The sequence below is a fragment of the Herpailurus yagouaroundi genome, unplaced genomic scaffold (assembly GCF_014898765.1).
Source record: "Herpailurus yagouaroundi ecotype Mexico unplaced genomic scaffold, PumYag 200, whole genome shotgun sequence".
In the NCBI taxonomy this organism is placed as follows: Eukaryota; Metazoa; Chordata; class Mammalia; order Carnivora; family Felidae; genus Herpailurus; species Herpailurus yagouaroundi.
The window spans coordinates 2,097,380-2,121,616 of record NW_024412431.1 but is presented as its reverse complement, the minus strand read 5'-3'; the positions used below and the strand labels follow the sequence as shown (position 1 = coordinate 2,121,616).

At 42.6% G+C, this 24,237-nt stretch overlaps 3 protein-coding genes and 1 long non-coding RNA gene across 4 annotated transcripts in view; 1 reads left to right on the top strand and 3 right to left on the bottom strand.

Annotated features, from left to right (window-relative positions):
• Window positions 1-5,070, bottom strand: part of LOC121013932 (zinc finger protein 177-like) — a 38,516-nt gene extending 33,446 nt beyond the window's left edge. Inside the window, exon 1 of the mRNA XM_040449807.1 lies at window positions 4,962-5,070. The gene's annotated coding sequence lies outside the window, so the exon portion shown is untranslated. The remainder of the gene's footprint in view (window positions 1-4,961) is intronic.
• LOC121013835 (zinc finger protein 559) lies at window positions 1,305-7,860 on the bottom strand. The gene is given in 13 exon segments (XM_075819359.1): window positions 1,305-2,201; window positions 2,203-2,386; window positions 2,388-2,638; window positions 2,640-2,794; window positions 2,797-2,859; window positions 2,862-2,915; window positions 2,918-2,962; window positions 2,965-3,140; window positions 3,631-3,703; window positions 4,962-5,088; window positions 5,742-5,831; window positions 6,452-6,531; window positions 7,812-7,860. Coding segments are annotated over 13 exon segments (1,824 nt in total). The 3' UTR covers window positions 1,305-1,724.
• An 11,991-nt stretch (window positions 7,861-19,851) lies between these two features.
• Window positions 19,852-23,337, bottom strand: LOC121013944 (uncharacterized). Its single transcript, XR_005782989.1, has 3 exons — window positions 23,238-23,337; window positions 22,615-22,692; window positions 19,852-19,997 (listed from the first exon to the last, which is right to left on the bottom strand). It is a non-coding gene; the product is annotated as an uncharacterized LOC121013944 (long non-coding RNA).
• A 550-nt stretch (window positions 23,338-23,887) lies between these two features.
• LOC121013928 (zinc finger protein 699-like) overlaps window positions 23,888-24,237 on the top strand; it is a 12,058-nt gene continuing 11,708 nt past the window's right edge. Inside the window, 1 exon segment of the mRNA XM_040449800.1 lies at window positions 23,888-24,000. The gene's annotated coding sequence lies outside the window, so the exon portion shown is untranslated.

Genomic DNA, 24,237 nt, shown 5'->3' with positions numbered 1-24,237 from the left:
AATGTAGATTTATAGTAAATCTAGTTTTTTAATCTTAAGTAATCTCTACACCCAACGTGGGGCTCAAACTCATGACCCCAAGATCACATTCTTCTTAGTGAGGCAGCCAGCTGCCCCAAGGTTTGTAGTAAGTCTTGAAGGCAGGCAGTTTCAGTCCTCCAACTTTGTTCTTCTCTTTCAATGCTGTGTTAGCTATTCTGGGTCTTTTGCTTCTTCATATAAACATCAGAATCAGCTTGTCAATACCCACAAAATAAGTTGCTGGAATTTTGTCTGGATTGAACCCATTAGTGAGATTGGGAAGAACTAACACCTTGACAATTACTGAGTATATCCATGAACATTAAATATCTCTCCATTCATTCAGTTCTTTGATTTTGTTCATCAGAATTTTGCAGTATTCCTCTAGATCTAGAGAGATCTGGTACATATTTTGTTGTGTGAACAGTATTGTGTTTGCAATTTCAAATTCTATTTGTTCATTGTTAGTGTACAGGAAAACAACTGATGGTTTCATGGATATGTGCATGCATTAAAACTTAAACTGTACACTTAAAATATGTGCAATCTGTTGCATGGCAATTATACCTCAATAAACCTGTTAAGAAAACCAAACTTAATAATAACCAAAGACTCTAACAAGAAAAAAGATATTGAACATACACTTCATCAACAATAAATGGATGATAAGTACATGAAAAGATGTTCAACATCATTAGTCTTTAAAACTGTGGGTCTGGGGCGCCTGGGTGGTGCAGTCGGTTAAGCGTCCGACTTCAGCCAGGTCACGATCTCGCGGTCCGTGAGTTCGAGCCCCGCGTTGGGCTCTGGGCGGATGGCTCAGAGCCTGGAGCCTGTTTCCGATTCTGTGTCTCCCTCTCTCTCTGCCCCTCCCCCGTTCATGCTCTGTCTCTCTCTGTCCCAAAAATAAATAAACGTTGAAAAAAAATAAAAAAAAAAATAAAATAAAATAAAAAAAATAAAACTGTGGGTCTACTTTGAAAAAAAGACACACACACAGAAAGGCAACTCATTTAAATAAAAATGCTTTTCTTGGTTTTCTTTTCAAGTATCAATTTTCTTATATGCAGTAAGTGAAAATTTGTACTCTACCAAAATTTTTATACTTTTAGATTTTGTTTAAAAACCCTTTGTAGCAAAGGCTTTTCATTTTAAAAACCCTTTTAGGATTTCAATTTTTATAAAAATATATGTAAGTTATTTACTGAAAGTATTGCTTTTACATTCATAATCTAACATGACTTACTACATGTAAAATAAAATTAACAAAGCCTTTTTCCACATTCCCTACATTTATAATTTACCATTCCTGTCCAGTGTGAGTTGTGTTTCCTAATAACAAAGATCAAAGACATTCCTATATCTCTTTCAGTCATAGGATCTCTTCAAATCCTATGTGTGCTTTCAAATGTGTGCACACATTTTCAAACCAAATGTGTGCTTTCATATTTCCCCCAAATGAAGGATAAAACTAAAAAACAAAAAACAAAACAAAAAAACAAAACAAAAAAAACCCCCCTACCCTTCTTACATTTATAAGATTTTTCACAACTGTGAAATCATAGCTGAACAGTAAAATACAAGACAGAGCTAAAGGCTTCCCACATTCCTCATAATAAGGTTACCTTTATAATGAATTAGTACAAGTTAAAAAGAGAAAGTATTTAAGGCTTTCCCACATTCTCTGCAAGCATAAGCTTCTCTCAAGTGTGAATTCTTATGCGTTTAGTAAGGCATGAAGTACTAAACGTTTCCCCACATTCCTCATCTATATATGGCTTTTCCCCCCCGCTGTGAGTTCTTAAATGTCAAATAAGATATGTGGGTTGAGTAAAGGCTTTCCCACATTCCTTACATTCAAAAGGTCGTTCACCAGTGTGAGTTCTCACATGTACTGTAAGGCCTGATGAAATAGTGAAGACTCTCCCACATTTTTTACATTCATATGGCTTCTCTCCAGTATGTGTTCTTTCATGTTGACTAACGTATGAGGAGTATCTAAGTGATTTCCCACATTCCTCACATTCAAAATGTCTTTCTACACTGTGAATTTTTAAATGCTGAATAAGAAAGGAGGATCAAATAAAGGCTTTCCCACACTGCTTACAATCATAGGGTTTCATTTCAGGGTGAGTTTGCATGGGATTTTCAAAGCAAGATGAGTTACTAAAGGCTTTCTTTCCCACATTCCTTACATTGATAAGGCTTCTCACCAGTGTGAGTTCTTATATGTACAGTAAAGTGTGATGACCTAACAAACGCTTCTCCACATTCCTCACATTGATAAGGCTTCTCTCCAGTGTAAGTTCCTCTGTGTTTAAGACCTGAAGAATCAGTGAAGGTTTTCTCACATTTACTACACTTGTGGTTTTTCTCCAGTGTGATTTCGCATGTGAGTATTCAGTTCTGATAAACAAGTAAACTCTTTACTACACTCTTTGCAAACATAATGTTACTCTCTAGTATAAAATTGTACATGTTTAGCAAGATCTAGGGAACAAGAAAAAGCTTTGTCAAATTTCTTACATTCCACAGGCATTAATTCACTTTGAGTTCTTAAATGTTGAGTAAGATATGAAGATCAACTAAAGGTTTTCCCACATTCTTTAGATTTATAGGACCTTTTTTCTATTGCGAATCTGCACATGTACAAAAAGGCTTGTAGAATGATAAATAGCTTTCCCACATTTCTTAAAGGCATATGGCCTCTCCCCACTACGAATTCTTACATATTCTCTAAGGTGTGAGGAAGAAGGAATTCCTTTCTGGCAGTGCATTTATAAGGTTTCTTTGGAGTACAAGGTTTCTTGTGAACCAGATGTGCATTTTGGCTTAAGGTGTTTCACACTGATTACAGTTAGGAGGGTTCTCTCCATTATCAGTTTTGTTGTATGGATAAAGGCAGAGTTCTTTGTAAAGGCTTTTACACACTGATCACACAAGTTTTCTTTCTATTGTGAGCTCTCTTGTAAGTCTTAAAGCAGCAGTGTTCACTCAAGGTTTCTTCCCAATGGTTAAACAATTCCTCTCCAATGTGTTTCTCTCCTGTTGATGAACAGATTGGTGAGGTCTTATAAAAGTTTTCCAGCTTTATTACATTCAGAGATCCTCTCCTCTGCCTTGAATTGTTATGCTATAGAGGAAACCAATCAGTATGACTAAAGTTTTTTGTTTTCTTTTCCATTTTCACTGTATGCAACACATGGTTCCAGACCTAAGTGCTTTCAAGCAGAATGAAGAGACCATTCTGCTAAAAAGTTCTTTTGTAGTCTTTTTTTTTTCCTTTTGTAGTCTTTACTTTCACAGGGATTCTTATAGCATTTAGCTGATAACTGATCAAGATGAAATTACTTTTCAAAAACTTTATCTGAATTCTATATATGAAATATTGAGCAAACAATGTGTGAATGTATTTTGGGGAGTGTTTAAAGTACTTGTCAAATTCATAATGCTCAGAGACTCTATGAGAAACAGTTTCATTTAGGATGAATAACACTAGCCCCAAGTGTCTGTTATGGTTTTGTGCTGCTTTTCTATCTTATGGAATTTCCAAACTTCCACTATTGTGGAAGGCAAGGAATAACACACTGTGAATTTTACCATTTCTACCCATTGGGTGTTTTCCCCTGCAAAATATTCTGCTGAAGTGCTGACCATTTGGTATTAAGACAAATCTCCCAATCTGAAACAAGATTAAAAAAAAAAAAATTAAGGTGTTGGAGGAATAAATGATGGAAAGAAGTTGTTAAAAATAAAGACCAATGCCTATTTATTTTCAAAGACTGACTTAATATAGATTATAACATAAAAAAGACATGAACACATAGAGATTGAAAAGTCTGACTATATTAAGAGTTTGGCAATGAAAAAGGGTGCTGGTCAAACTGGTAGGTGACTCTCTAAGAAATGATTCTATACATGTCGAAACTGATGGTGAACAGAGAGCAACATAACCAGGAAAACAAAGTTGAAAGAAAATGAATGAAGAACTAAATGCAGAATTTAAAGAAGAAATAGATCTTACTGTCAGGTCAAAAGGAAGTTTCAGAAAGTAGATGAAAAGTTAAAGAGAAGTCTGAAGGACCCCAGGAACCGCAGAAACCAAAGGCACCGGCCTTCTCAGGAAAAATCCATCTCCAAAAGCTTCCTGTTTAACATTTCCAAATGGACTGCAGCTCTCATGGATTCCTGCTGTTTTTCATAAAGAATCACATCTCCCTTTTCCCTTACTTTGCAGAACTTCTCCCACTATCCTCAGCTTTCCTTCTTGTTCCACCTGAAAGATCAGAACAGGTCTGCATAGCTAGCACCTGGCTCTCAGAAGAAGACACCTGATGTGAGAAGAACATGCAAGGGATGACAAATAGTTCCACAAACCAGGATCAAGATTCTGCTCTGCAGGGACACCGGATACGGTCAGGTAGAACTTGAGAAACAAAATGTTTGTGCTAACTTTATCAAACCAATAAACTTTCTTTCTTTTTTTTTTTCAAACCAATAAACTTCCAAATGAAACTAAAATACAAGCACACACGTCCTCACTGCTCACCAAAAAAGGTGCCGATCTTTCCCCTAAAACCCAGGCTCAAACTTGTATACAAGTTTTTTAAGTCCTAAGCCTTTCAATCCATCCAGACAATAAGGCCGGTACAATGAACAGATCTTCGTTTTCAAGAGGAAGTCACTTCAAGGTGAGGTCAGTGAGAGCAGAAACAACATCTGCTCTTTTTACCACTGCATTGCCAGTAGTCAGCACAGACACTAGGACACAGTTAAGCAAGGGGCGCCTGGCTGGCTGAGTCGGTACAGCATGCGACCCTTGATCTCAGGGTCTTGAGTTTAAGCCCCACAATGGGCATGGAGCCTACCTTTAAAAAAAAAAAAAAAAAGGAACGATTTCTTCCAGAAAAAGCTAAATGAAGAAATGGTACCAGCCTTACCTACTGCAACCAGATTCTTGTGGTTCTCCAGCATCACATCTCTGTACAGGTTTCTCTGAGTTGGATCCAGCAAAGTGCACTCCTCCTGGGTGAATTCCACAGCCACATCCTCAAGGATCGCCAGATCCTAAACCATCACAAACATTCTGGCATCAAGCAACTGCCATCTAAACCAATGTTCACTGGAGAAAGAGAATGGGAGACCCAAAGCTTAGACAGGTTTCCATGTTCTCCCACCATCTCTTCCAGGGCTGGATGGTCCTCGTGCCCATTCTCCTCTCTACCTGGACATAGTCACTGGTGAGCTCATCCAGTCATGTAGCTTTAAGAGCACCTCATTCACCTGACTGCAGGTATCTCACCACAGCTACACTGTACTCTTTTCTAATCTTATTTTTCTCTAATGACAGGATTTACCGTGGTCTGAGTACATTACAGACACAATAAATGCTGGCAATGAATGAATCATTCCTCCAGGGACAGCACAAATTCTGAAAAACACATGTCCACTCCCTCATAGAGTATCAAAGCAAGACAAGAGCACACAATCAACACGAATGAGAGTTGGACTGAATGAGTAGATACTGCGATAACAGTATCATCTCCTTATGTCATCTGTCAACCACATAAAATATCCTGAAACCTGAGGAAATTTAGCTGGGTATTCAGTCCCTGTGCAGGCCCTATATGCACAAAGAAACTCTGTGTTCTATTAGAAAAAAACAGGTCTATCTGGCAGGAAGAACATGTACTTTTATAAAAGAATAACTTCCTACTTACCTGAGAATAATTTGTCAGACACCTAGTCACTGTCCTTTCTCCCTCTGATTTCTCCTCATGAAGACAGAAAAAAATCTTGAAAAAGATGACCTTAGGAAGAAGAAATAAAACCTGAGAACCCAGGCTACCCAAAGTTTCTACTCACAAGCCTAGAAGCCACTCCAGAGTTGACACACAGGCTAAGCAGCCTGCCTCATCTGAAACCAGAAGGAGGGTTTGGGCTTTGGGAGGAAGAGTTTAATATTCCCATTTTATAGACAATGAAATTTAAAGTTTAGACAGGTAAAGATGTTGTTTTCTTTTCTAAGTTTACTTATTTATTTTGAGAGAGAGAGACAGAGACAGAGAGCAGAAGTGGGGCAGGGGCAGAGAGAGGGAGAGAGAGAGAATCCCAACGTGGGGCTTGAACTCATGAACCGTGAGATTATGACCTGAGCTGAAGCTGAACCACCCAGGTGCCCCAAAGTTGTTGTTTTCTTTGGCCAACAATAATGAATCTCACGTAAAAAAGGCATCTCATGTTGATTAAGCAGAACATCTCCCACATCCTTATCCCTCCTTCCCAAATCTAAGGATTCAGACATCAGGATGTTCTTATCTACTTAAGCCCTCTCTTAGCACAGAAACAGGACTGCTTAGACCTTGACAAGACAGGCCGTTCACAGGCCAGTTTAAACCAGTCCCTGACAGGAGCATCAACAAGGACTTACCACAGGAGAAAAGATCAATGGCTGGCATCCTGTGGGTGTGACAGTAAAATCTGACTGAACCCTTCTCGTTCCCAAAGTCCCTCAAGATGGTGTCTGAATTTAGCGGAGGTCAATCTCAATTCCTCTTAAGCACCAGTGGATTCTCGCCACGTACCATCAATCTTTAAGCAACAGGCATCACTCAGTTATCATGAAGCATTATTCATTAGTCAGCTCTCTGCAAAAGATAAAGCTGTATTACATAAAAGCCGTTAGAAACTGTAGAGTAGTATACTACAGAAATATACATAACAATCGCCACTTACGGAGTATCTATTCTGTGCCACAAGCAGTGGTAGCTCAAAGGATTATCAACATAGTTACTATTACTGCCATTTAACAGCCGAGGCAACCTACATTGAGACAGGAAGTCAATGACCCAAGATCACCAATTAGGAAGAGCCAGAGTCTGAATACAGGTTACTCTACCTCAAAAGCCTGAACTCCTGAGGTTACTGTTACTCTCTAACATACCTGGATGACCGTGACAAGGTGGTGTGCAAGAAATGATTAACCCAGGTCTGGGTTGCTCAAATCCTGCACTTTCCTGAGAAAGGCCTGTCTTCAGACCTACTCTAGGCTGGGCTTGTGGGAGACGTCCATGGACTATCCTGCCTGGTAAGAATGTTTTTGTATGCCTGAGGCCTTGGGTCACACAATACCAGTCTGGGTGAATTCCAGATAGTTTATGCTAACAACGTGATTTATGGTAAACATGTTTTTATACGCCTGAGGCTTTGGGCAATGTTCTAACAGTTTGAACTCAGGCTGGAGCCTAAGTGGCTGAAGTCAGTCATGCAGGTGGTGTAGGCCTACAGGACTGACCCACAATAAAACCTTAGGACGCCAGAGCTCAGGTGCTATAGACTGAATGTTTGCACCTCCCTGCATCTTCATATATTGAAACCTAGTCCCCAGTGTGACAGTTTGTGGAGGTGAAGACTCTGAGAGGTAATTATGGGATTAGTGCCTTTGTGAGAGACCCCAAAGAGCTACCTTGCCCCTTCTGCCATGTGATGACACAGTGAGAAGACTGTCTTCATTAATCAGTAAGTAGGCCCTAACCTGACACCACATCTGCTGGAATCTTGATCTTGAGTTTTCCCAGCCTTCAGAACTGTGAGAAACTTCTGTTGTTGACAAGCCACCCAATGTATATTTTTGTTACCACAGCCCAACTGAACAGCCTACTGTTATCAGGTGAGCTTCCTTGGTAATTTATTATTACTAGGAATATTAAGCAATGCCCATTTGACGGCACTGGGAAAAGACACCTGGATGCTTGTGCCTGGTTTGTCCTGGAATTAATCCTGTGTCTTACTTATCCCTTTGCTGATTCTAATCTGTATCGTTTGGTTGTAATAAACCATAACGGGTTTAACAGCAGGAGTCTTGTGCATCCTACTGCATTGCAGAGCGTAAGGGTGTTCTTGAGGATCCCCAGCACAAATGGTTTATTTAATTCAGACATCTTTGAGTTCATCCAGCTGGCAAAACCACCTAGCCCCAGTTGCCTTCAAATCCTTACATCAGCCTATGCCTTCATTCATTATGCAAGTATCTTGAAGGTCCTTCTCTTTGCAACATAACAGTAGGCAATGAGGAGAGAGCAGTGAACAGAAAATGCCCCATACCTTAGATTTTTTATCACTTTCTAAGGGCCAAGCAGATAATAAACACGTAAATTTGTATTCTATCAGCTGGTGATAAGTGCTAGGGAAAAAATATGAACAGATCAGGAATATTATCCTCTGCCTCCCCCAACACATACACATACATCCAAGGATTTTTCTTATCAAACTTAGGACTAGCTCTTGGAAAGATAAAGACAGAACAGGAAAACAATCATTTTTCAGAAAACTCTTGAAAACTAACATCTGACTTGCCTAAAAAGTGAGATTCAACTTTTGATCTAAAGCACTAGCATAATTCAAACAAACAAAATAAACAAAATAAACTCAGAATACATTTCAAATACTGCTCTACTTCAATGGGGAATCAGCTTAGAAACCCCTCACATAGAAGATGTGACCCTCTCCCCTAGGTCTTACAGGTATAAGATGGATGGAGTAGGTGGAGTGGGCTAAATCAGACTTTGCCCAAAGTTTATTTATTTATTTATTTTTTGAAAAAACCTCACCTTTTTTTTCCCATTAAATTTTGCCTTTTTTATTCCTCCCTTACCTACGCTTTATGTTCATTTCGTTGGTCCTTTCAAACATTTAGAAATTATAGTTGAGTTCCTTTTTCAAATATTTTGAATTATACATTCAAACAAGTTCAGAATTATAAGTGTACAGTACACTATCATGAATTTCTTGACCCGAAGCACTCATATGCCTCATCTAAATTACTCCTTTCTCCTCTCCAAATGGAAGCACTATTCTGCCTTATAAAACTGTAATTCTGCCTGTTTTTGAACTTCATATCAAATCATATGGTGTGCATTAATTTGTGTCTAGCATTTGCCATTCAGTGTCCTAGGACTATCTGTGCACTTCCTTGTAAAATCTAGTTTTAGCAAGAACCCTAATTAAGTCAGTTTAATTACATGATCACCCTCAATATCTGATCAAGTTCCTAATCCTCTACCATTTCCCAGGTGATGTCTGATCACTCCTTTATTTATTATTTATTTTTAGTGTTTATTTATATGACAGAGAGACACACAGACAGCGCAGGTGTGAACACACGCACGCAAGAGGAAGGGCAGGGAGAGGCAGTTAAAATCTGAAGCAGGCTCCAGGCTCCCAGCTGTCAGCACACAGCCTGACCGGGGTGAGATCATGACCTGAGCTGAAGTCAGATGCTTACCCAACTGATTCACCCAGGTCCCCCTGTCTTTTGTTTTTAAGTTTATTTATTTTGAGACAAAGACAGCATGGGTGGAGGACTGGCAGGGGGGCACGGGGAGAGAATGAATCTCAAGCAGGTTCCACGCTGCTAGCGCAGAGCCCGATGCAGGGCTTGAACCCATGAAACTGTGAGGTTTGACCTGAGCCAAAATCAAGGGTCAGATACTTAACCGACTGAGCCACCCAGGCACCCGCTGATCTGTCTTCAGTAAGAACCCTGTTAGTTCATTTTAGCCAGAATCCCCCTTACCTCAGATGTTTCCTCTTAGTAATTTTCTATTCATTAACCTGGCTATAGATTCCAGTCCCTGGCTATAGATTTCCACTTACGCGGTACTCAGTTGGAGTAGAGCCCGAGCTCTCACCCACACTGTAAATTCCCATTGCAGTGATTCCTACACCTATCTCAATGCCCCAAGAAAAGTTTGCCTTACCATCTTTAACAAATGTCACTGAATATTTTTTTCTTGAACACCTTGCCTAAATCTCCCCTCTTCATAATACCCAGTGCCCTAAAACATTCCATATTAGACAGATGCTCTAACATAATGAATGATAAATTAAAATTCAATCTTTAGCAGTCATGGATTGGCTTATTAAAATGTAATCCCATGGACCCCCAGGTAAAATAGTTAATAGGACCAATGTAATTTAAAAGAGGGTCTTCAAGGGGGAAACTCATGACATAAAACCAAATTAATAAAGGGGTGATTATTTGCAACAACTTTTCCATTTGACAGCCCAATTTTGCCTCTTCTTAAACCTGGAGAAAATAAAAGGTGCCTTATGATGTATTACGAGAACTGTAACACTGTGGTTCCATCCAATTAGGGCCCCGTACCCAACATTCAATATTATTAAAAATCCTGGCTCCATCCAATCAACAACCAGTAAATATTTTGCTCTTACAGACTGGGCTAACATGTTTCTGCTGTTCAGTGCCTATTTAAATAGCCTCTCAGCTGCAATTTGCCTTCACCTCTGAAGTGTATCAAATTGATCACCTAACCATGCAGAGAAAAGACTCAGAGTACATGCAAATATTTCAGCAGAGTACTCTGAACTTTATATCCTTAATATAAACTATAAGGACAAAAAGAAATGCAAATAAATTTAATAGTTTACTGAGTAAATCTACAGTTGATAGTAACATTGGTATTACACTTTTTGAAACCATTATACACATACTGTAGCATAAACAATATATTAATGCTAGTGTTTATTATAACAGAAAAGAGGTACAAGTATAAAATAAGAGAAAGCAAACAAAAAAATCCCATATTAAGCTTTTACTGGGAATATGAGTACAAACTTACGAGTAAGGAAGCATGTGTTTTAGATATCCACTGAAAGGCCTAGACAAGATTATACCCAAGTAGCACCCAGCCCATGTATCACACCAACCTTGGTGTCTAAAATGAAACAGGCTTTTTGGAGAAATCATTGGTTACAGGTTTGTAACAAGAAAGTACAAAGTGAACTGGGGCTTTGTTTTACACTTAAAGACTAATAGGGTTGTGTTTAAAGACTAATAGGATTCATGTTGAAGGGACACTGATTCAAAAGGCAAATGTGGGACAGCTGGAGCATCAAAATAAATGACAGGAATTGATTATAAAATAGTGAATGAAAGAAAAGCCCAAGAATATGTTGTGATACTCCAAAAAGAAAAAAAAAAAGTATAGAGGGCAGGGGAAGTGGGGAAGGAAAGCTGCTCAGCTAAAGAATGGAGAAGGATTGACACAATTAGCAAAAACATCACTTTGTAACCCTCCCCCACGCCCACCATGTAAAAATAGGTTGAGGCAAAGATTGACAAGTGATGTTGAAACCCTTAGATGAAAGGCTGTTGGGGAACAGAATATCCCTCTGTTGCCAAGTATTACCCAAGGATTACCAAAAAAAAAAAAAAAAAAAAAAGTGTGCCTATATGAGACAGAAGGGCACCTTGACTAAATGCTTCTCATCCCTCATAATGGGGCGTGCTTCCTGAATGGAATACAACACAAAGTACACAGAAACGTTCCAGTGTCTAAACTTGCGTCTAACCCAGGAGCCACTGGGGGGTTCTCTGTGGCTACCATGAACATGTAACGTGGCTAGTGTGACTGAGAAGCTACATTCTCAACTTTATTTACTTTTAAGTAATTAGATTTTAGAAATAAAATTGATTCAGTTACTTAAAAAAAAAAACAACAACACTTTTCAGTATGTTCCAACAATCTCGGTTTGGAGACCTTTTTCAACAGTAGAACAGTAAAAGCTAAATACAGATCAAGAATTCCCAATGAAAATTCAGCATCCACACGGAGATCAGGCATACACGCCAGATTCCAGCAACTTATTACAAAAGAAACATAAAATTTCTCATTAAGAATTCCCTATTAGCTGCATTTGTCATTAATTCCACTAATTTGAAACTGATAGCTGGATAAATTGGGTTAAATAAAACATATTAGAAATGATTTCCCAGATACATTTAAAGTTTTTACTTGGCTATTAAGAATTATAAAAAATTGGGGCGCCTGGGTGGCGCAGTCGGTTAAGCGTCCGACTTCAGCCAGGTCACGATCTCGCGGTCCGTGAGTTCGAGCCCCGCGTCAGGCTCTGTGCTGATGGCTCAGAGCCTGGAGCCTGTTTCCGATTCTGTGTCTCCCTCTCTCTCTGCCCCTCCCCCCGTTCATGCTCTGTCTCTCTCTGTCCCAAAAATAAATAAACGTTTAAAAAAAATTTAAAAAAAAGAATTATAAAAAATTACATCTGTACCTCACGTTATATTTCTAGGAGACAGTACGGCTCTAGACCCAACGACCACTTTACAAGGAACAGTCAAGTTAATTAGATAATTAAATAAAACCATAAGAGAACAACATCGTATCTGAATGCCAACATTTTACGATATAACTTTCCTGGAACCTTCAAGAACCAAAATTAATTTCACTTTTAAATGCAGGCAACTGTTTTAGGGACGAGAGAGCTAAAGCAAAATGCAATGTGCATTTTGCAATCTTGTTCGGGTTCTGACTCCAAAAACCCCGACAACTGTAATAGATACTTTCGGAAAACTGGAGAAAGTCTACTTTCTTGGACGGACAGTGGAGTTTTGATGTTAGAAGACTGTCCTGATTCTCAGAGGATGCACGCTTACGATTAAAAGGTGAAGCGAATGTCTGCAATTTACCATTAAATGGCTCATTGTTAAGAATACACAGGACTAGAGACAAAATCTTAACAATTAGCGAACGTGGATGAAGGTTCCACGGATGTTCGTTATAGTGGCGCTGCAGATTTTAAGGAAGATTTTCTACACGGACACCCGAAAGAAAAACCTACCTGTCAAAACTTCACCCTACTTAGGGTGAATTCAATTCCAGCTAACGGCAACCGGCCCGCCGCGTCTTTGCTCTCTAACTGCTACAGTCGAAGCTTCGGGCATTTGCAAGGCTCTGCCGCGCTGAGTTTTCTAACTTAACGCGAATTCACTCACTCAAGGCGTTTAACGTCGATAACTGACAACGCCAAGAGCACCGCGTGCCCGCCAGGATGCGACACAACCGCCACGCTGGGGGGGCGGGGACGTCGGGGCCGGATTCGCCGCGACCAGGAAAGGCCTGGCTCCCACGCCTCCCCCGGGGCTGCTCCCCGCCTCGGGGGCCCAGCCGGCCCAGGCTCTCGGAGGAAGGGGCTTTTGACTCCGCGCCTCTCTCTTGGGCTCCCCCCTTCCTACGTATCCACTCAGAGGCCGGGCGGCGACAAGCAATGACTCTCCCTCCGACGCGGGAGTGGCGCGCGGCCAAGATGGCCGCCGCCCCGCGCACGCGCTTTTCCGGTCTCCGCAAACGGCGCGAGGGGCGGGGCCTCGGAAGCTGGGCGGGCCGCGCCGACGCCTCTTCTCGCGCCCGCTAGCTGAGAGAGGCAGTTTTCCTCCTGCCGGGAGGCGGGGAGCCGCTCGGAAGGAACCGCGGCGGAAGGTGGGGTTGTGGTCCTGGGCCGGCGCGGTGCTCTTACCCGTCTTACCTGGATGACAGTTGCTTTCAAATTGTGGTGCATACGTGAACCGTCCTCTTCATTGCACAACTGTGCCTGCACGTTCCCCGCGGAGATCATGAATACAATCGCTACATAGCTGCACTTGACCTTTTCCTAGGGCACTATGCGTGATTCATTTTTTCAATGTAGTTCAGCCTCCTGTTTGTGAAGGGAGCTGCAAACTACACTTGAGACAAGAGGGAGAAACGCTACAGCGTCTCAGTCTGAAGTCTCTGACACTACACTGGAGGTGAAGAGGTGACCTAAGTGTAAATGAAATGGCTTGTCTAGATGTGCGGCTGAAGCTACATGTTTTCTTTACTGGGTTAGGAGAGCAACTGTTACGCCTAATGAGCCTCTGATTTCCATTATGATTTTGAGTTAAAAAGTTTTAAGAGCTTGGCCATCCCTTTCAGGTACCAACTAAAAGGAAACGGCTTATCATTTGGGAGACCCAGAGTGGGAGAGTTCTCCCTATTATTAGCCTTGAGTTGGCCTTAAGGCTAACGCTACAGTGACCTCCCATGGCAGAGCTTCAGGGGTGTCATTAGTCATTTCCTAGAAGGAGGCAGATAAATCATTAAGTTGGCAATGGACGGTCTACAATAAGTCTTAGGAATCCTCTATCTTTTAGTGAAAGGGGAGGGAATTTTGAATGGCTGTAATTTTTCTTGGTTTCAGGGATTTGCTTCCCAGGGATATGTCATGGACTAGGTAGTGAACCTGCTGGTCTGACAGAATTGTAATTTATTCTCAAAAACTTTGTCTTGTGGGAAAAGGAACCTTACTAAAATGCAGTCAGGAGGCCAGAGGGGGAACTCTCACAGGGTACCACTCCTTAATCACAGTAAGAATGATCAATTATAGGCACCCCCAAAAGAAGAACTGCAATAGGAAATTACAGCCCCCAACAGATGTACATCTCCTACAAGAAATAGACTACCCCAGCAATTTAGCCAATGAGAAACCATCATCAACCTGAACTCTTCCTTTTCTCCAATGGACCCGTTGGAAACAACCCCTCCCAACTTTCTCCTGCTCCATAAAATAATGTTCCTCCTCTTTGTTGGACTAGCCTATGATTTTTGCTGTCGGTTGCTTGTCCCAAATTACAATTCTCTGCTATTCCCAAAAAAACCTTCGTACACTGTCCCCAGCTCCTCCCTTTTCTCCTACTTGGGAGATCAGAAAGAGTGTGTGTAGCCAACACACTGGTCAGAGAAAAATGCACACAATGAGATAAGACCGTGAAGGACAACAAACGTTTTTAAAATGCAGTAAAATATACATAAAATTAACCACTTTAGCCATCTTTAAGTGTACAACTCAGTGGCATTCAGTACATTTAGAAAGTTGTCCGACGATCCCCACTGTCCATCTCCAAAAATTTTTCACCATCCCAAACAGAAACTCTGTAGGGAAACAAATCTTTATGATATCCGGCCAATGTTTTGGTCTCCAGGATTTCTGGAAACAGGAAAATGTGAGTTTAACTGCAGCAAAATGAGGATGCTGAATTGTAATGAACTTTAACAAGGTGTCAATCCATAAACTTTCTCTCTGCGCCTCAAGATAACCTCTGAAATGAAGACATTTAGACACTTCAAAGAACCTCCAGGGAGAAGCAGTTCCCTTGATATTGAACTTGAATTAACAGCACAAAATTAACTTTCTGGACACTATATGATTCCCTTTGGCCTCATCCTATTATTATTGGCTTATTTTGTACATTTCCCACAGGTGATGACAATGTTCTAAACACTCTAGCGTGAGTGGTAATGAACAACTGTGTTACCCTGGACCTCCTGCTGGCCAGCTGAAGCAGGATATGTTTCGCCGCTGACACATCTTGCTGCACCCGGCTTACTGATTTAATTGGCTTGGGTCTGCATGGGGAGCCTAGCTGAAGCCATGTCCCCCTCATTACCCTGCCGGGAGTCATGGTCCTGGTCAGTCTTGTCTGAAGTTCCCTAAAAGAACAGAATCAATTTGGTATAAGCCCCTATGGCTACAGTTAATTACAATATCTGTGTTAGTCTCCTCTTGCTACTGTAACAAGTTACCAGAAACTTAGCAGCTTAAAACAAAACAAATGTCCGGTCTTGTAATTGTGAAGGTCAGGCATCTGAAATGGGTCTCACTGGGTTACATTCAGGGTATCCACAGGCTGTGTTTTTTCTGGAGGCTGTAGGGGAGAATTCATTTCCTTGCCTTTCCAGCATCCAGAGGCTGTCTCCATTCCCTGGCTTGTGGCCATACATCACTCTGATCACTGCTTCCATTCTCACATCTCTTCCTCTGACTCTGACCCTACTGCCTCCCACTTTTGCTTAGAAAGGTCCCTGTGATTACACTCAGCCCACCTTAATAAGCTGGGGTGCCCCCCCCCCCATCTCAAGAACCTTAATTTAGCCACACCTGCATAGTCCCCTTTGGCATACAAAGGAATATATTCACAGGTTCTGGGGATTAGGGCATGGACATCTTTGGCAGGGGCATTATTCTGCCTATCGCACAAAGCATCTACAAAGAATTCTTGGCTAGATACATGAAAAATCAGGGGCCAGAGTTGTAGAGAAATGGCTCTGCCACAGTGCCCTTGAGACTTTGTATCTATCCACATAGGCCATGCAGGCAAAGGGCCTGACTGTGGCAAATGTGAATGTTGGCAGAACGCCCTGCGATCTTCCCAGAACATGAGGGATGGGAGGCCTGGAAGTAAGGAGCTACTATGAGGCCACCTCCCACTTACCTCCCCTGGGAAACTGTCAGAGGACAGTTTCTCATTGCCTCTTAGGTTCTGAGGAGGTAAGGGAGTTTTTTGCCCTGCCCCATTCAGAACAGAAGTGCAGAACGTAAAACTGCTTGGTCGCAGTCTAGGTTGGGCTCTTCAGCTATGGGGAAGCGGCACAAAGAGTACAGGTTAAAGTTGATGGTCTTTGTGTCCGCCAGTAGAGGAACCTCCCCACCCTGCCCCCGGGGAGTATGCCAAAATGATGTTATCTGTGTAGTCTGAAGGCATGAGTTCTACTTCCCGGGTACTTGCCTGTCTCTCCTGTGAAACTTTTACACAACAGAACATTTTAGCCAAGTGTAGAACTTCAAATCAAATGTCATCCATCTAGGTGGTGATATCTGGGAGGAGTGCTCTAATGAAGGGAATAATCATGTTTAACTCTAGTCTACCGTCAGCCTCACTGATGCTTAGTGGCTCTAAGCACAGGCCGACCAGGGAATTAAAAGGTGAAATGGCAGGAATCTGTACCCTTTCAGCGCCTTTGCTTGGCCAGTAATTACGGCAGCATATTGACCACCAACCTCCACTGGTTAACTGGTTCTTAACAGCTGGTGCCCACCAACAGCAAAAAGCTTTAGGCTCATTTCATGAGGGTGGCTCAGCAGGTCCCATCCTAATCATGGGAAAAGGTGATTGTCTGGAACACCCAGGACAGAATCTTGTAGCCAAAGTGCCCGATTTTAACAGTTAAGCTGGTTCCTGCCCCTTTTGTTAATCCTCCTCCCAAGGTATTCACTTCCTGGGGCTGGGGAAAGGGTTAGGCCCTTAAGAAGAGAGATGATGCGTATTACTTCCTCCAAGAGTCAACCCTTTTTTTTTTTTTTTTGCCTTCCCCTTTTGCCTTTTGGTCTTTTACAAGTTTTTGGATGGTCACTGGCAAAGTGGAGGATAAAATGTCTTCGTTCTTACAGTGGTGACACTGCATTTTTTTTCTAGCAGAGAATGTCAGTCATTTTTTTTTCCCCCCCAGAATCCTTCACTCTGTCCTGTCTCATCTCCCCCAGGAGCTTGGGCTCTTTCCTCCTCTGGGTGGTATGAAGTTGTGGTAAGCAGGACGCAACAGCCATCTCGTGGTTCAGAACATTTTTTCAGTAAAACAGCCACCTTCTTTGGGCTCCTGGGAAAGGCAAGGATATAAACTTCTTTGACTTTAGTTACTTTAATGTTTTGGCTGGCTGGGCCCAAGAGTTGGGGGTCTCAATGGCCCTCTGGGGCGGGGCTGGAATGCGATCCTAGACAGTAGATCTGAGTGGGACTACAGCTAAAGCCTGCTGGCTGTGGACAAAGGCACCTCCCCCAACTGTGCTTAGGAGACCTGCCATCCCTGCCTTATGGGCTTATGAACCTGTTGTAGCAATTCCTAGGGACTTGTCTAGTCTCAGAGTATCCCAAAACGCCAGTTGGCCATGGGGACCTCCTCTCGCTACAGCCCATGATGGGGTCAGAGGCAGCCCACCCTTGGTCCAGACTTAGGCACTTCTCCCCTTTTCCTGCTTGGGTCCGGAAGTCTTACAGGGTCCAGAGCTGCTTAGTGGGGGACCAAGCAGGCAGGCTTACCTCTCTCCCCAAGCTGCTGCACCTCTGACCCCAAAAGTCAGTTCCAATGATGTTCACTCAAATACCTATGAGGTAGGGAAGCTGAAGGGACTCCATTTTATTTATTTATATTTATAAATGTTTAAAAATGTTTTTATTTATTTTTGAGAGGGAGAGCACGAGTGGGGGAGGGGCAGAGAGAGAGGGAGACAGAATCCAAAGCAGGCTCCAGGCACTGAGCCGTCAGCACAGAGCCTGACACGGGGCTGGAACTCATGAATCATGAGATCATGACCTGAGCTAAAGTTGGACACTTAACTGACTGAGCGCCCCAGGAGCCCCAGGACTCCATTTGAGAATGACCTCATCTCTGCTGTTTTTCTGCTTGGCCCCATTTACTCATGTTCAATATTTTGCCTTTGAATAAGACAAAAAAGCTATGTTCCCATTCAGGGGGGAAGGCAAGAGAGTTAATCATTCTTTGAATTTCATCCTAGGCCCCAAATACCTGATAACACCTAAGAAGAGCCAGATCCCAAACATGTTCCAGGACATTAGCTTTGAACAAGCCTTGGTTGATAATGGCATCAATACCCCTACCTTTAGTAATTTGTGGAGTCTATTGCTCACCTGACACTTGCCTTTGATTGGACCCTACCCTGGATTCCTGAAGAAAAATGTACTCTAGGCCCTTTTCCAATATAAATCCCTAACCCCAATTCTCTTTTCCTTTCCTAGTCTCCCAGACACTCGGTCTGCCATTCTCCATCACCGATGCTATTATTCAAGAAACTCTGTTTTTACTTTCTCTGGCTTGCATTTGATTTCAATCCTGTGAGAAGCCAAAGGCCCCCTTCACTGGTCCTGTGGTACCCTCCTCTGGGTCCCTGGGCCCACCCTGCCTGCATCACCTGCACTACCACTTGTTGAGGCTAATGAGACATAGTGGGAGATCCCAAAAAATATACAGAGCAAGGGGTGCCTGGGTGGCTTAGTCGGTTAAGCAACCAGCTCTTGATTTTGTCTTAGGTCATGATCTCACAGTTCAAGTGTTCGAGCCTTGCATTGGGCTCTGTGCTGTCTACTTGGAGCCCACATAGGGACTCTCTCTCCCTAGCTCTCTACCACTCCCCTGCTTGCTTGCTCTCTCAAAATAAATAAACTTCAAAAAATAACAAAACACGCAGAGCAAAACAGCACAGAACAACACCATGTCAAACTGACACACAGGTATTTTAGAGTTTCAACCGCTTGAAACTGTCCAGTATAGTTTTGTCAATCGATTGTCCTGTTGACTGGTGGTCCCTATTATCTATTTCCTGATTACCTCAGTCGCATCCTGATCACCTGTAGGGAATTTGAGAGATCTGAGGACTGATCTAGGGAGAAGACAGGACCACAAGAGGTAGAAAATCCAATGACCTTTACTGGGTTGACAAAGATTTACCATCCACTGACCTCCACCGTACCTCTTGCCTATAAATTCTCATTTACCCATAAGATACTTGGATTTGAACCTGCTTTTACACTAAGGTCTCTTTTCCCCTGTTGTGATAGTGCTGAATAAAATTGGTTTTACCAGTTTAAGTCCACCACTGTTTTTCCTTCAACAGGGTGGCTCTTGGACAGGGTTGTGTGACAGGGGAAGTCCCAACATGAGACCATCCAAAGGCTTATGGCACAGAAGCCACCATCCAGAAGGGGAGGAGGGCAAGGGAACCCCTGGGGGAAAAGGGCATCTGGGAGTGGTCTTACTGTCTAGGTGACTTTGCTCAGCACAATGGAGGAGTCAGAGCTCTGAAAGGCCACAGCAGCTTGGTGTTTTACTAGGCTCTATGTCTTATCAGTGTTCAGTAGATGCTGGGTGACATTTTCACAGTATCCAAAGCAGGGAGGCTCTGAATGGCTAAAAATATGCTTGTTGGGCTATTTTAAAAGTTGGATATGCAAAAGTTTGAGTTTGGCCCCAGAGGGCTTTTGAGTTAATGGGTCACAGCCTGTAGTGAAGAAATAAACAACCCAAAGGCCAATACACAGAGTGGCTTATTAGCATAACAGACCTTTATCTCACACTACACACTAAAATGAATTCCTTGAGGAGTAAACATTGAGAAGTTTTAAAAATAATAAAATGTGGAAGAAAATTAGGAAAATAACTTTTATACTCTAGAGTTTAGGAAGATTTAAAAGCAAGCTAGGAGGGGCACCTAGTGGGCCAGTTGGTTAAGCCTCTGACTCTTGATCTCAGCTCAGGTCTTGATCTCAGGGTTGTGAGTTCAAGGCCCCCCTGCTTAAAAAAAAAAAAAAAAAAAAAAGCAACCTAGGAAACCCAGAAAACATTCTTTAAAAAGTATAGGCTTGGGCGCCTGAGTGGCTCAGTAGGTTAAGCGCCAGATTCCTGATTTTGGCTCAGGTCATGATCTCACAGTTCATGAGTTTGAGCCCTACATCAGGCTCTGCACTGTCAGAGTGGAGCCTGCTTGGGATTCTCACTTTCTCTCTGCCCTCTCCCGCTTCATGAGGTTTTTTGGGGGTGATAGTGGGGCTTGTGGGGTCCAGGTTTGATGACCAAGAAAGAAATTTTGAAGACGTTTTTAGCAAAAAGGTGATTTTATTGAAGCACGGGGACAGGACCCATGGGCAGGAAGAGCTGCCCAGGGACCATGAGGAGAGACTGGTTATATACTATGGGGTTAGGGGAGGTAAAGTCCAGGGGAAGTTTTCAGTGAGATTTTCATATGCTAAAGAAGACTCACAGAATAGTGGAGGCCCAGCCATTGTCAAGCTAGGGTTGTTTTTCCCTCTAGCAAAGCATTAGCATTAAGACCAGAAGGAGCTCCTGTAGAAACATTTTAATCTGCCAGCCTCAAGTATTTGTCAATGGGCTGGAGGTTATAGGAAAATTTATTTCTTTTTTTTTTTTTAAATTTTTTTTTTTTTTTCAACGTTTATTTATTTTTGGGACAGAGAGAGACAGAGCATGAACGGGGGAGGGGCAGAGAGAGAGGGAGACACAGAATCGGAAACAGGCTCCAGGCTCTGAGCCATCAGCCCAGAGCCCGACGCGGGGCTCGAACTCATGGACCGCGAGATCGTGACCTGGCTGAAGTCGGACACTTAACCGACTGCGCCACCCAGGCGCCCCAGGAAAATTTATTTCTATCTGCCATTTCCTTCTGCCTTTGTTTACCACTTTACTATGGAGGAGTGATGGAGACTTAGGTCCTGCAGGACTATGATCTCTATCAGATAACCATTTGTTTTTCCTTTTCCTTTGTTCTTGGGCAGCCAGGAGTGTCGGAGGAATATCACACATATCCTACCTGGGGTGTTTGCAGTCTGTCAGCTTGCCTTATGCTCCCTCCTTACTGCTCATTCTCTCTCTCTCAAAATTAAATAAACATTAAAAAAAAAAAAAGTACAGACTCGGGGCGCCTGAGTGGCTCAGTCAGTTAAACATCAGACTTTGGCTCTGGTCATGATCTCATGGTTGTGGGTTTGAGCCCCAAGTCAGGGCTCAGAACCTGAAGCCTGCTTCAGATTCTGGGTCTCCCTCTCTCCCTGCCCCTCCCCACTTGTACTCTGTCTCTCTCAAAAAATAAATAAACATTAAAAAAAAAAGTATAGACTCAAAAGTATAGACTATTGGGTTATGTAAAATTAAATATTGTATACAGATATGACATCATAAAGTTAAAGAAGCAAAGTTATCAGTTAATAGATGCAAGAACATTTGATTACATTGATCAAAAACTGATAATACATCTTCATAAACCAGATTTTAAAAGGTACTTCATTAACTTCATAAAGAACACAATCTGAGTTTTGTGTCTCATGTCCGTGAAGTACAGCCAGACCAATACTAAACCATCCTGCACACCTAGAAAACTGATCTGAGGATTAACACAACAATCCGCACAACCTGAACCACAGAATCCAGCAGGGATACAGATGGTTCCTGGCTTAAGATGTTAGATTTAAAATTTTTTGACTTTATGATGGTGTGAAAGTAATATGCATTCAGTAGAAACCATACTTTGAATTTTTAATTTTGATCACATCCCAGGCTACTGATAGGTGGTATGATACTCTCTTTTGATGCTGGGCGGGGGTAGCCAGCTGCAACCCCAGTCAGCCATGAGATCATGAGAATAAACCACCAGTACACTTAAAAACCATTCTATGTCCATATACCCTTTCTGTTTTTCAAGTTCAGTACACTGCTTAATAAATTGCATGAGATACTTAACACTTTATTTTTTTTATTATTTAAAAAAAAATTTTTTTTTTCAACGTTTATTTATTTTTGGGACAGAGAGAGACAGAGCATGAACAGGGGAGGGGCAGAGAGAGGGAGACATAGAATCGGAAACAGGCTCCAGGCTTGAGCCATCAGCCCAGAGCCCCACGCGGGGCTCGAACTCACGGACCGCGAGATCGTGACCTGGCTGAAGCCGGACGCTTAACCGACTGCGCCACCCAGGCGCCCCAACACTTTATAAAAGATAAAATAAGCTTTGTGTTAGATAATTTTGCCCAACTGTAGGCTAATGTAGGTGTTCTAGGCATGCTCCAAGTAGGCTAGGCTAAGCTATGATGTTAGCTAGGTTAGGTGTATTAAATGCATTGTAGACTTAATGGTATTTTCTACCTGGGATGGGTTTGTCAGGGCATAGCCCCATTGTAAAGTCAAGGGAAACTGTAAATATACTTCCTTTAATAGATTCAGGACTATGTAGCTCTTCAACTTCTTTTCACAGCTTCAGTTTGTTGTAAGTTTCAAAATTTGTCAATTTTATGTAAAATCTATTTTAAATAGAATGATAGATGAATGAATACATCTCGATGTATAAGTGTGTAAAAAAAAAACAAACAAAAACAAACACAATCTACAGCAAATAGCTTACCTAGCATCCTTGATAATCATTACCGACCAAGACAAGAATGCTTGATTTCTTTCTGACTTTACAACAGTTTGAGAGGTCCTGCACAAAGAAACGAGGTAGTATTAGAACAAGAAAAAAACAGGGACAGAAAATTGTATTTATACGGAAAATCAAATAACGTAATAACAACTATTAGAGGAGAGCCAGGTTTCCAGGTAACTGGACTTGCATAAACAATTATCAATAGCCTTTCTCTACAAGAGCAGTAATCAATAAAACAATGAAAGGGAAAACTAAAGACCTAAGAAAAGGACTGAATTAATGGAAAGGAGATCTTAGGAAGTGGTATAGGCTTAAAGTTATAACTATCGTGTCCTGTGCATAACAAAGTGGAGAAGGATATAAATTCAAAAAAACGCAATTGAGCATCCAGTTGTCTGGCTTCGGAGCCTGAATGGGAGCCCCTAACCCTATCCCCGCCCCCTAGACCTCAGCTCCCCAAGAATTGCCAACCAAGTCTCGCTCTTCCACCTGGTCTCACCGTAAACCGTGCCCTTCGGAATAGTCAACTAAGCCACGCCCCTAGGCGTTGTCTCGACCCAGCTCCGCCCCACAGTCCTAGTCAACCAAACCCCGCCACGGACCTGATGCCCCCCAGTCCCGTCCAATTCCAAATCCTGCGCTGATTCTCCCCCCAGGGCTCAACCGCCTCTCTCCCCAGAAGAAAACTAGCATTTCTCTTCCACTCGCGGCCAGAAAGAGACGCCTCCCGCCCGACCACCCCTCGTAATCTTACGGCGCAGCTACCGAGGCTCCGCCCCTTACGCTGTGCGAGGCCCAGAAACCGGAAGCAGAAGTGGACTCATGCGCCTGCGCGAGCTGGCGGCCATATCTCTTCGGTCCCCGTCTCGAGTCTGAGGTAGTTAATTACCTCCGTTCGTGTCCTTCCCGGCTGCCCCTGGCCAGCGCCAGGTCCGACCCACTGGAGGCGGAGAGGTCGGCATTTACAGGACGGCCTCTCGGCCGTGCCTCCTATCCCCGCTGGAACCCAGCGGCAGGGCCGCCGTTCGTCCCGAACTCACTGAATCCGGAGCTCTGGGCTGCGTCCAGCAGCCGGGGTGAGTCGGCTGTAGGTTAGAGTTAGAGAACCACCTTCGTATTTAATCGGCCTTCCAAAGCATCTTTTGGTGTCTTCTCAGAAAGTAAAAGCATCCCTGCCATTCGGGTTACGGGGACGAGCACCTCCACCTCGTCTGTACGTTGGTCTGGATTTCAGCGTGTTCGGTGAGCACGGGGTGGTGACATTTGCTTCAACTCCGTTCCCATCTCTCCCCTCCTGGGGCAGGAGATAGTTGATCGGAGAACTTTACCTTGCCTGTGGGCATCCATTTGATACATTATATCCAGGTACATAAATGTGAACTGATTACTTACTATCCCTGTTACCCCTCCCTCGTGGAATGCAGCTATAAATTTTAATCATTTATCTGTAGATTGTTTTGAATTTCATACCGAGAGTGCGGTCTTGTGCCATTCTCAGCATTTTCTCTTTTATTCTTGTACCTTGCATTCCTTTTTCTTTCTTTCTTTCTTTTTCTTTCTTTCTTTCTTTCTTTCTTTCTTTCTTTCTTTCTTTCTTTCTTT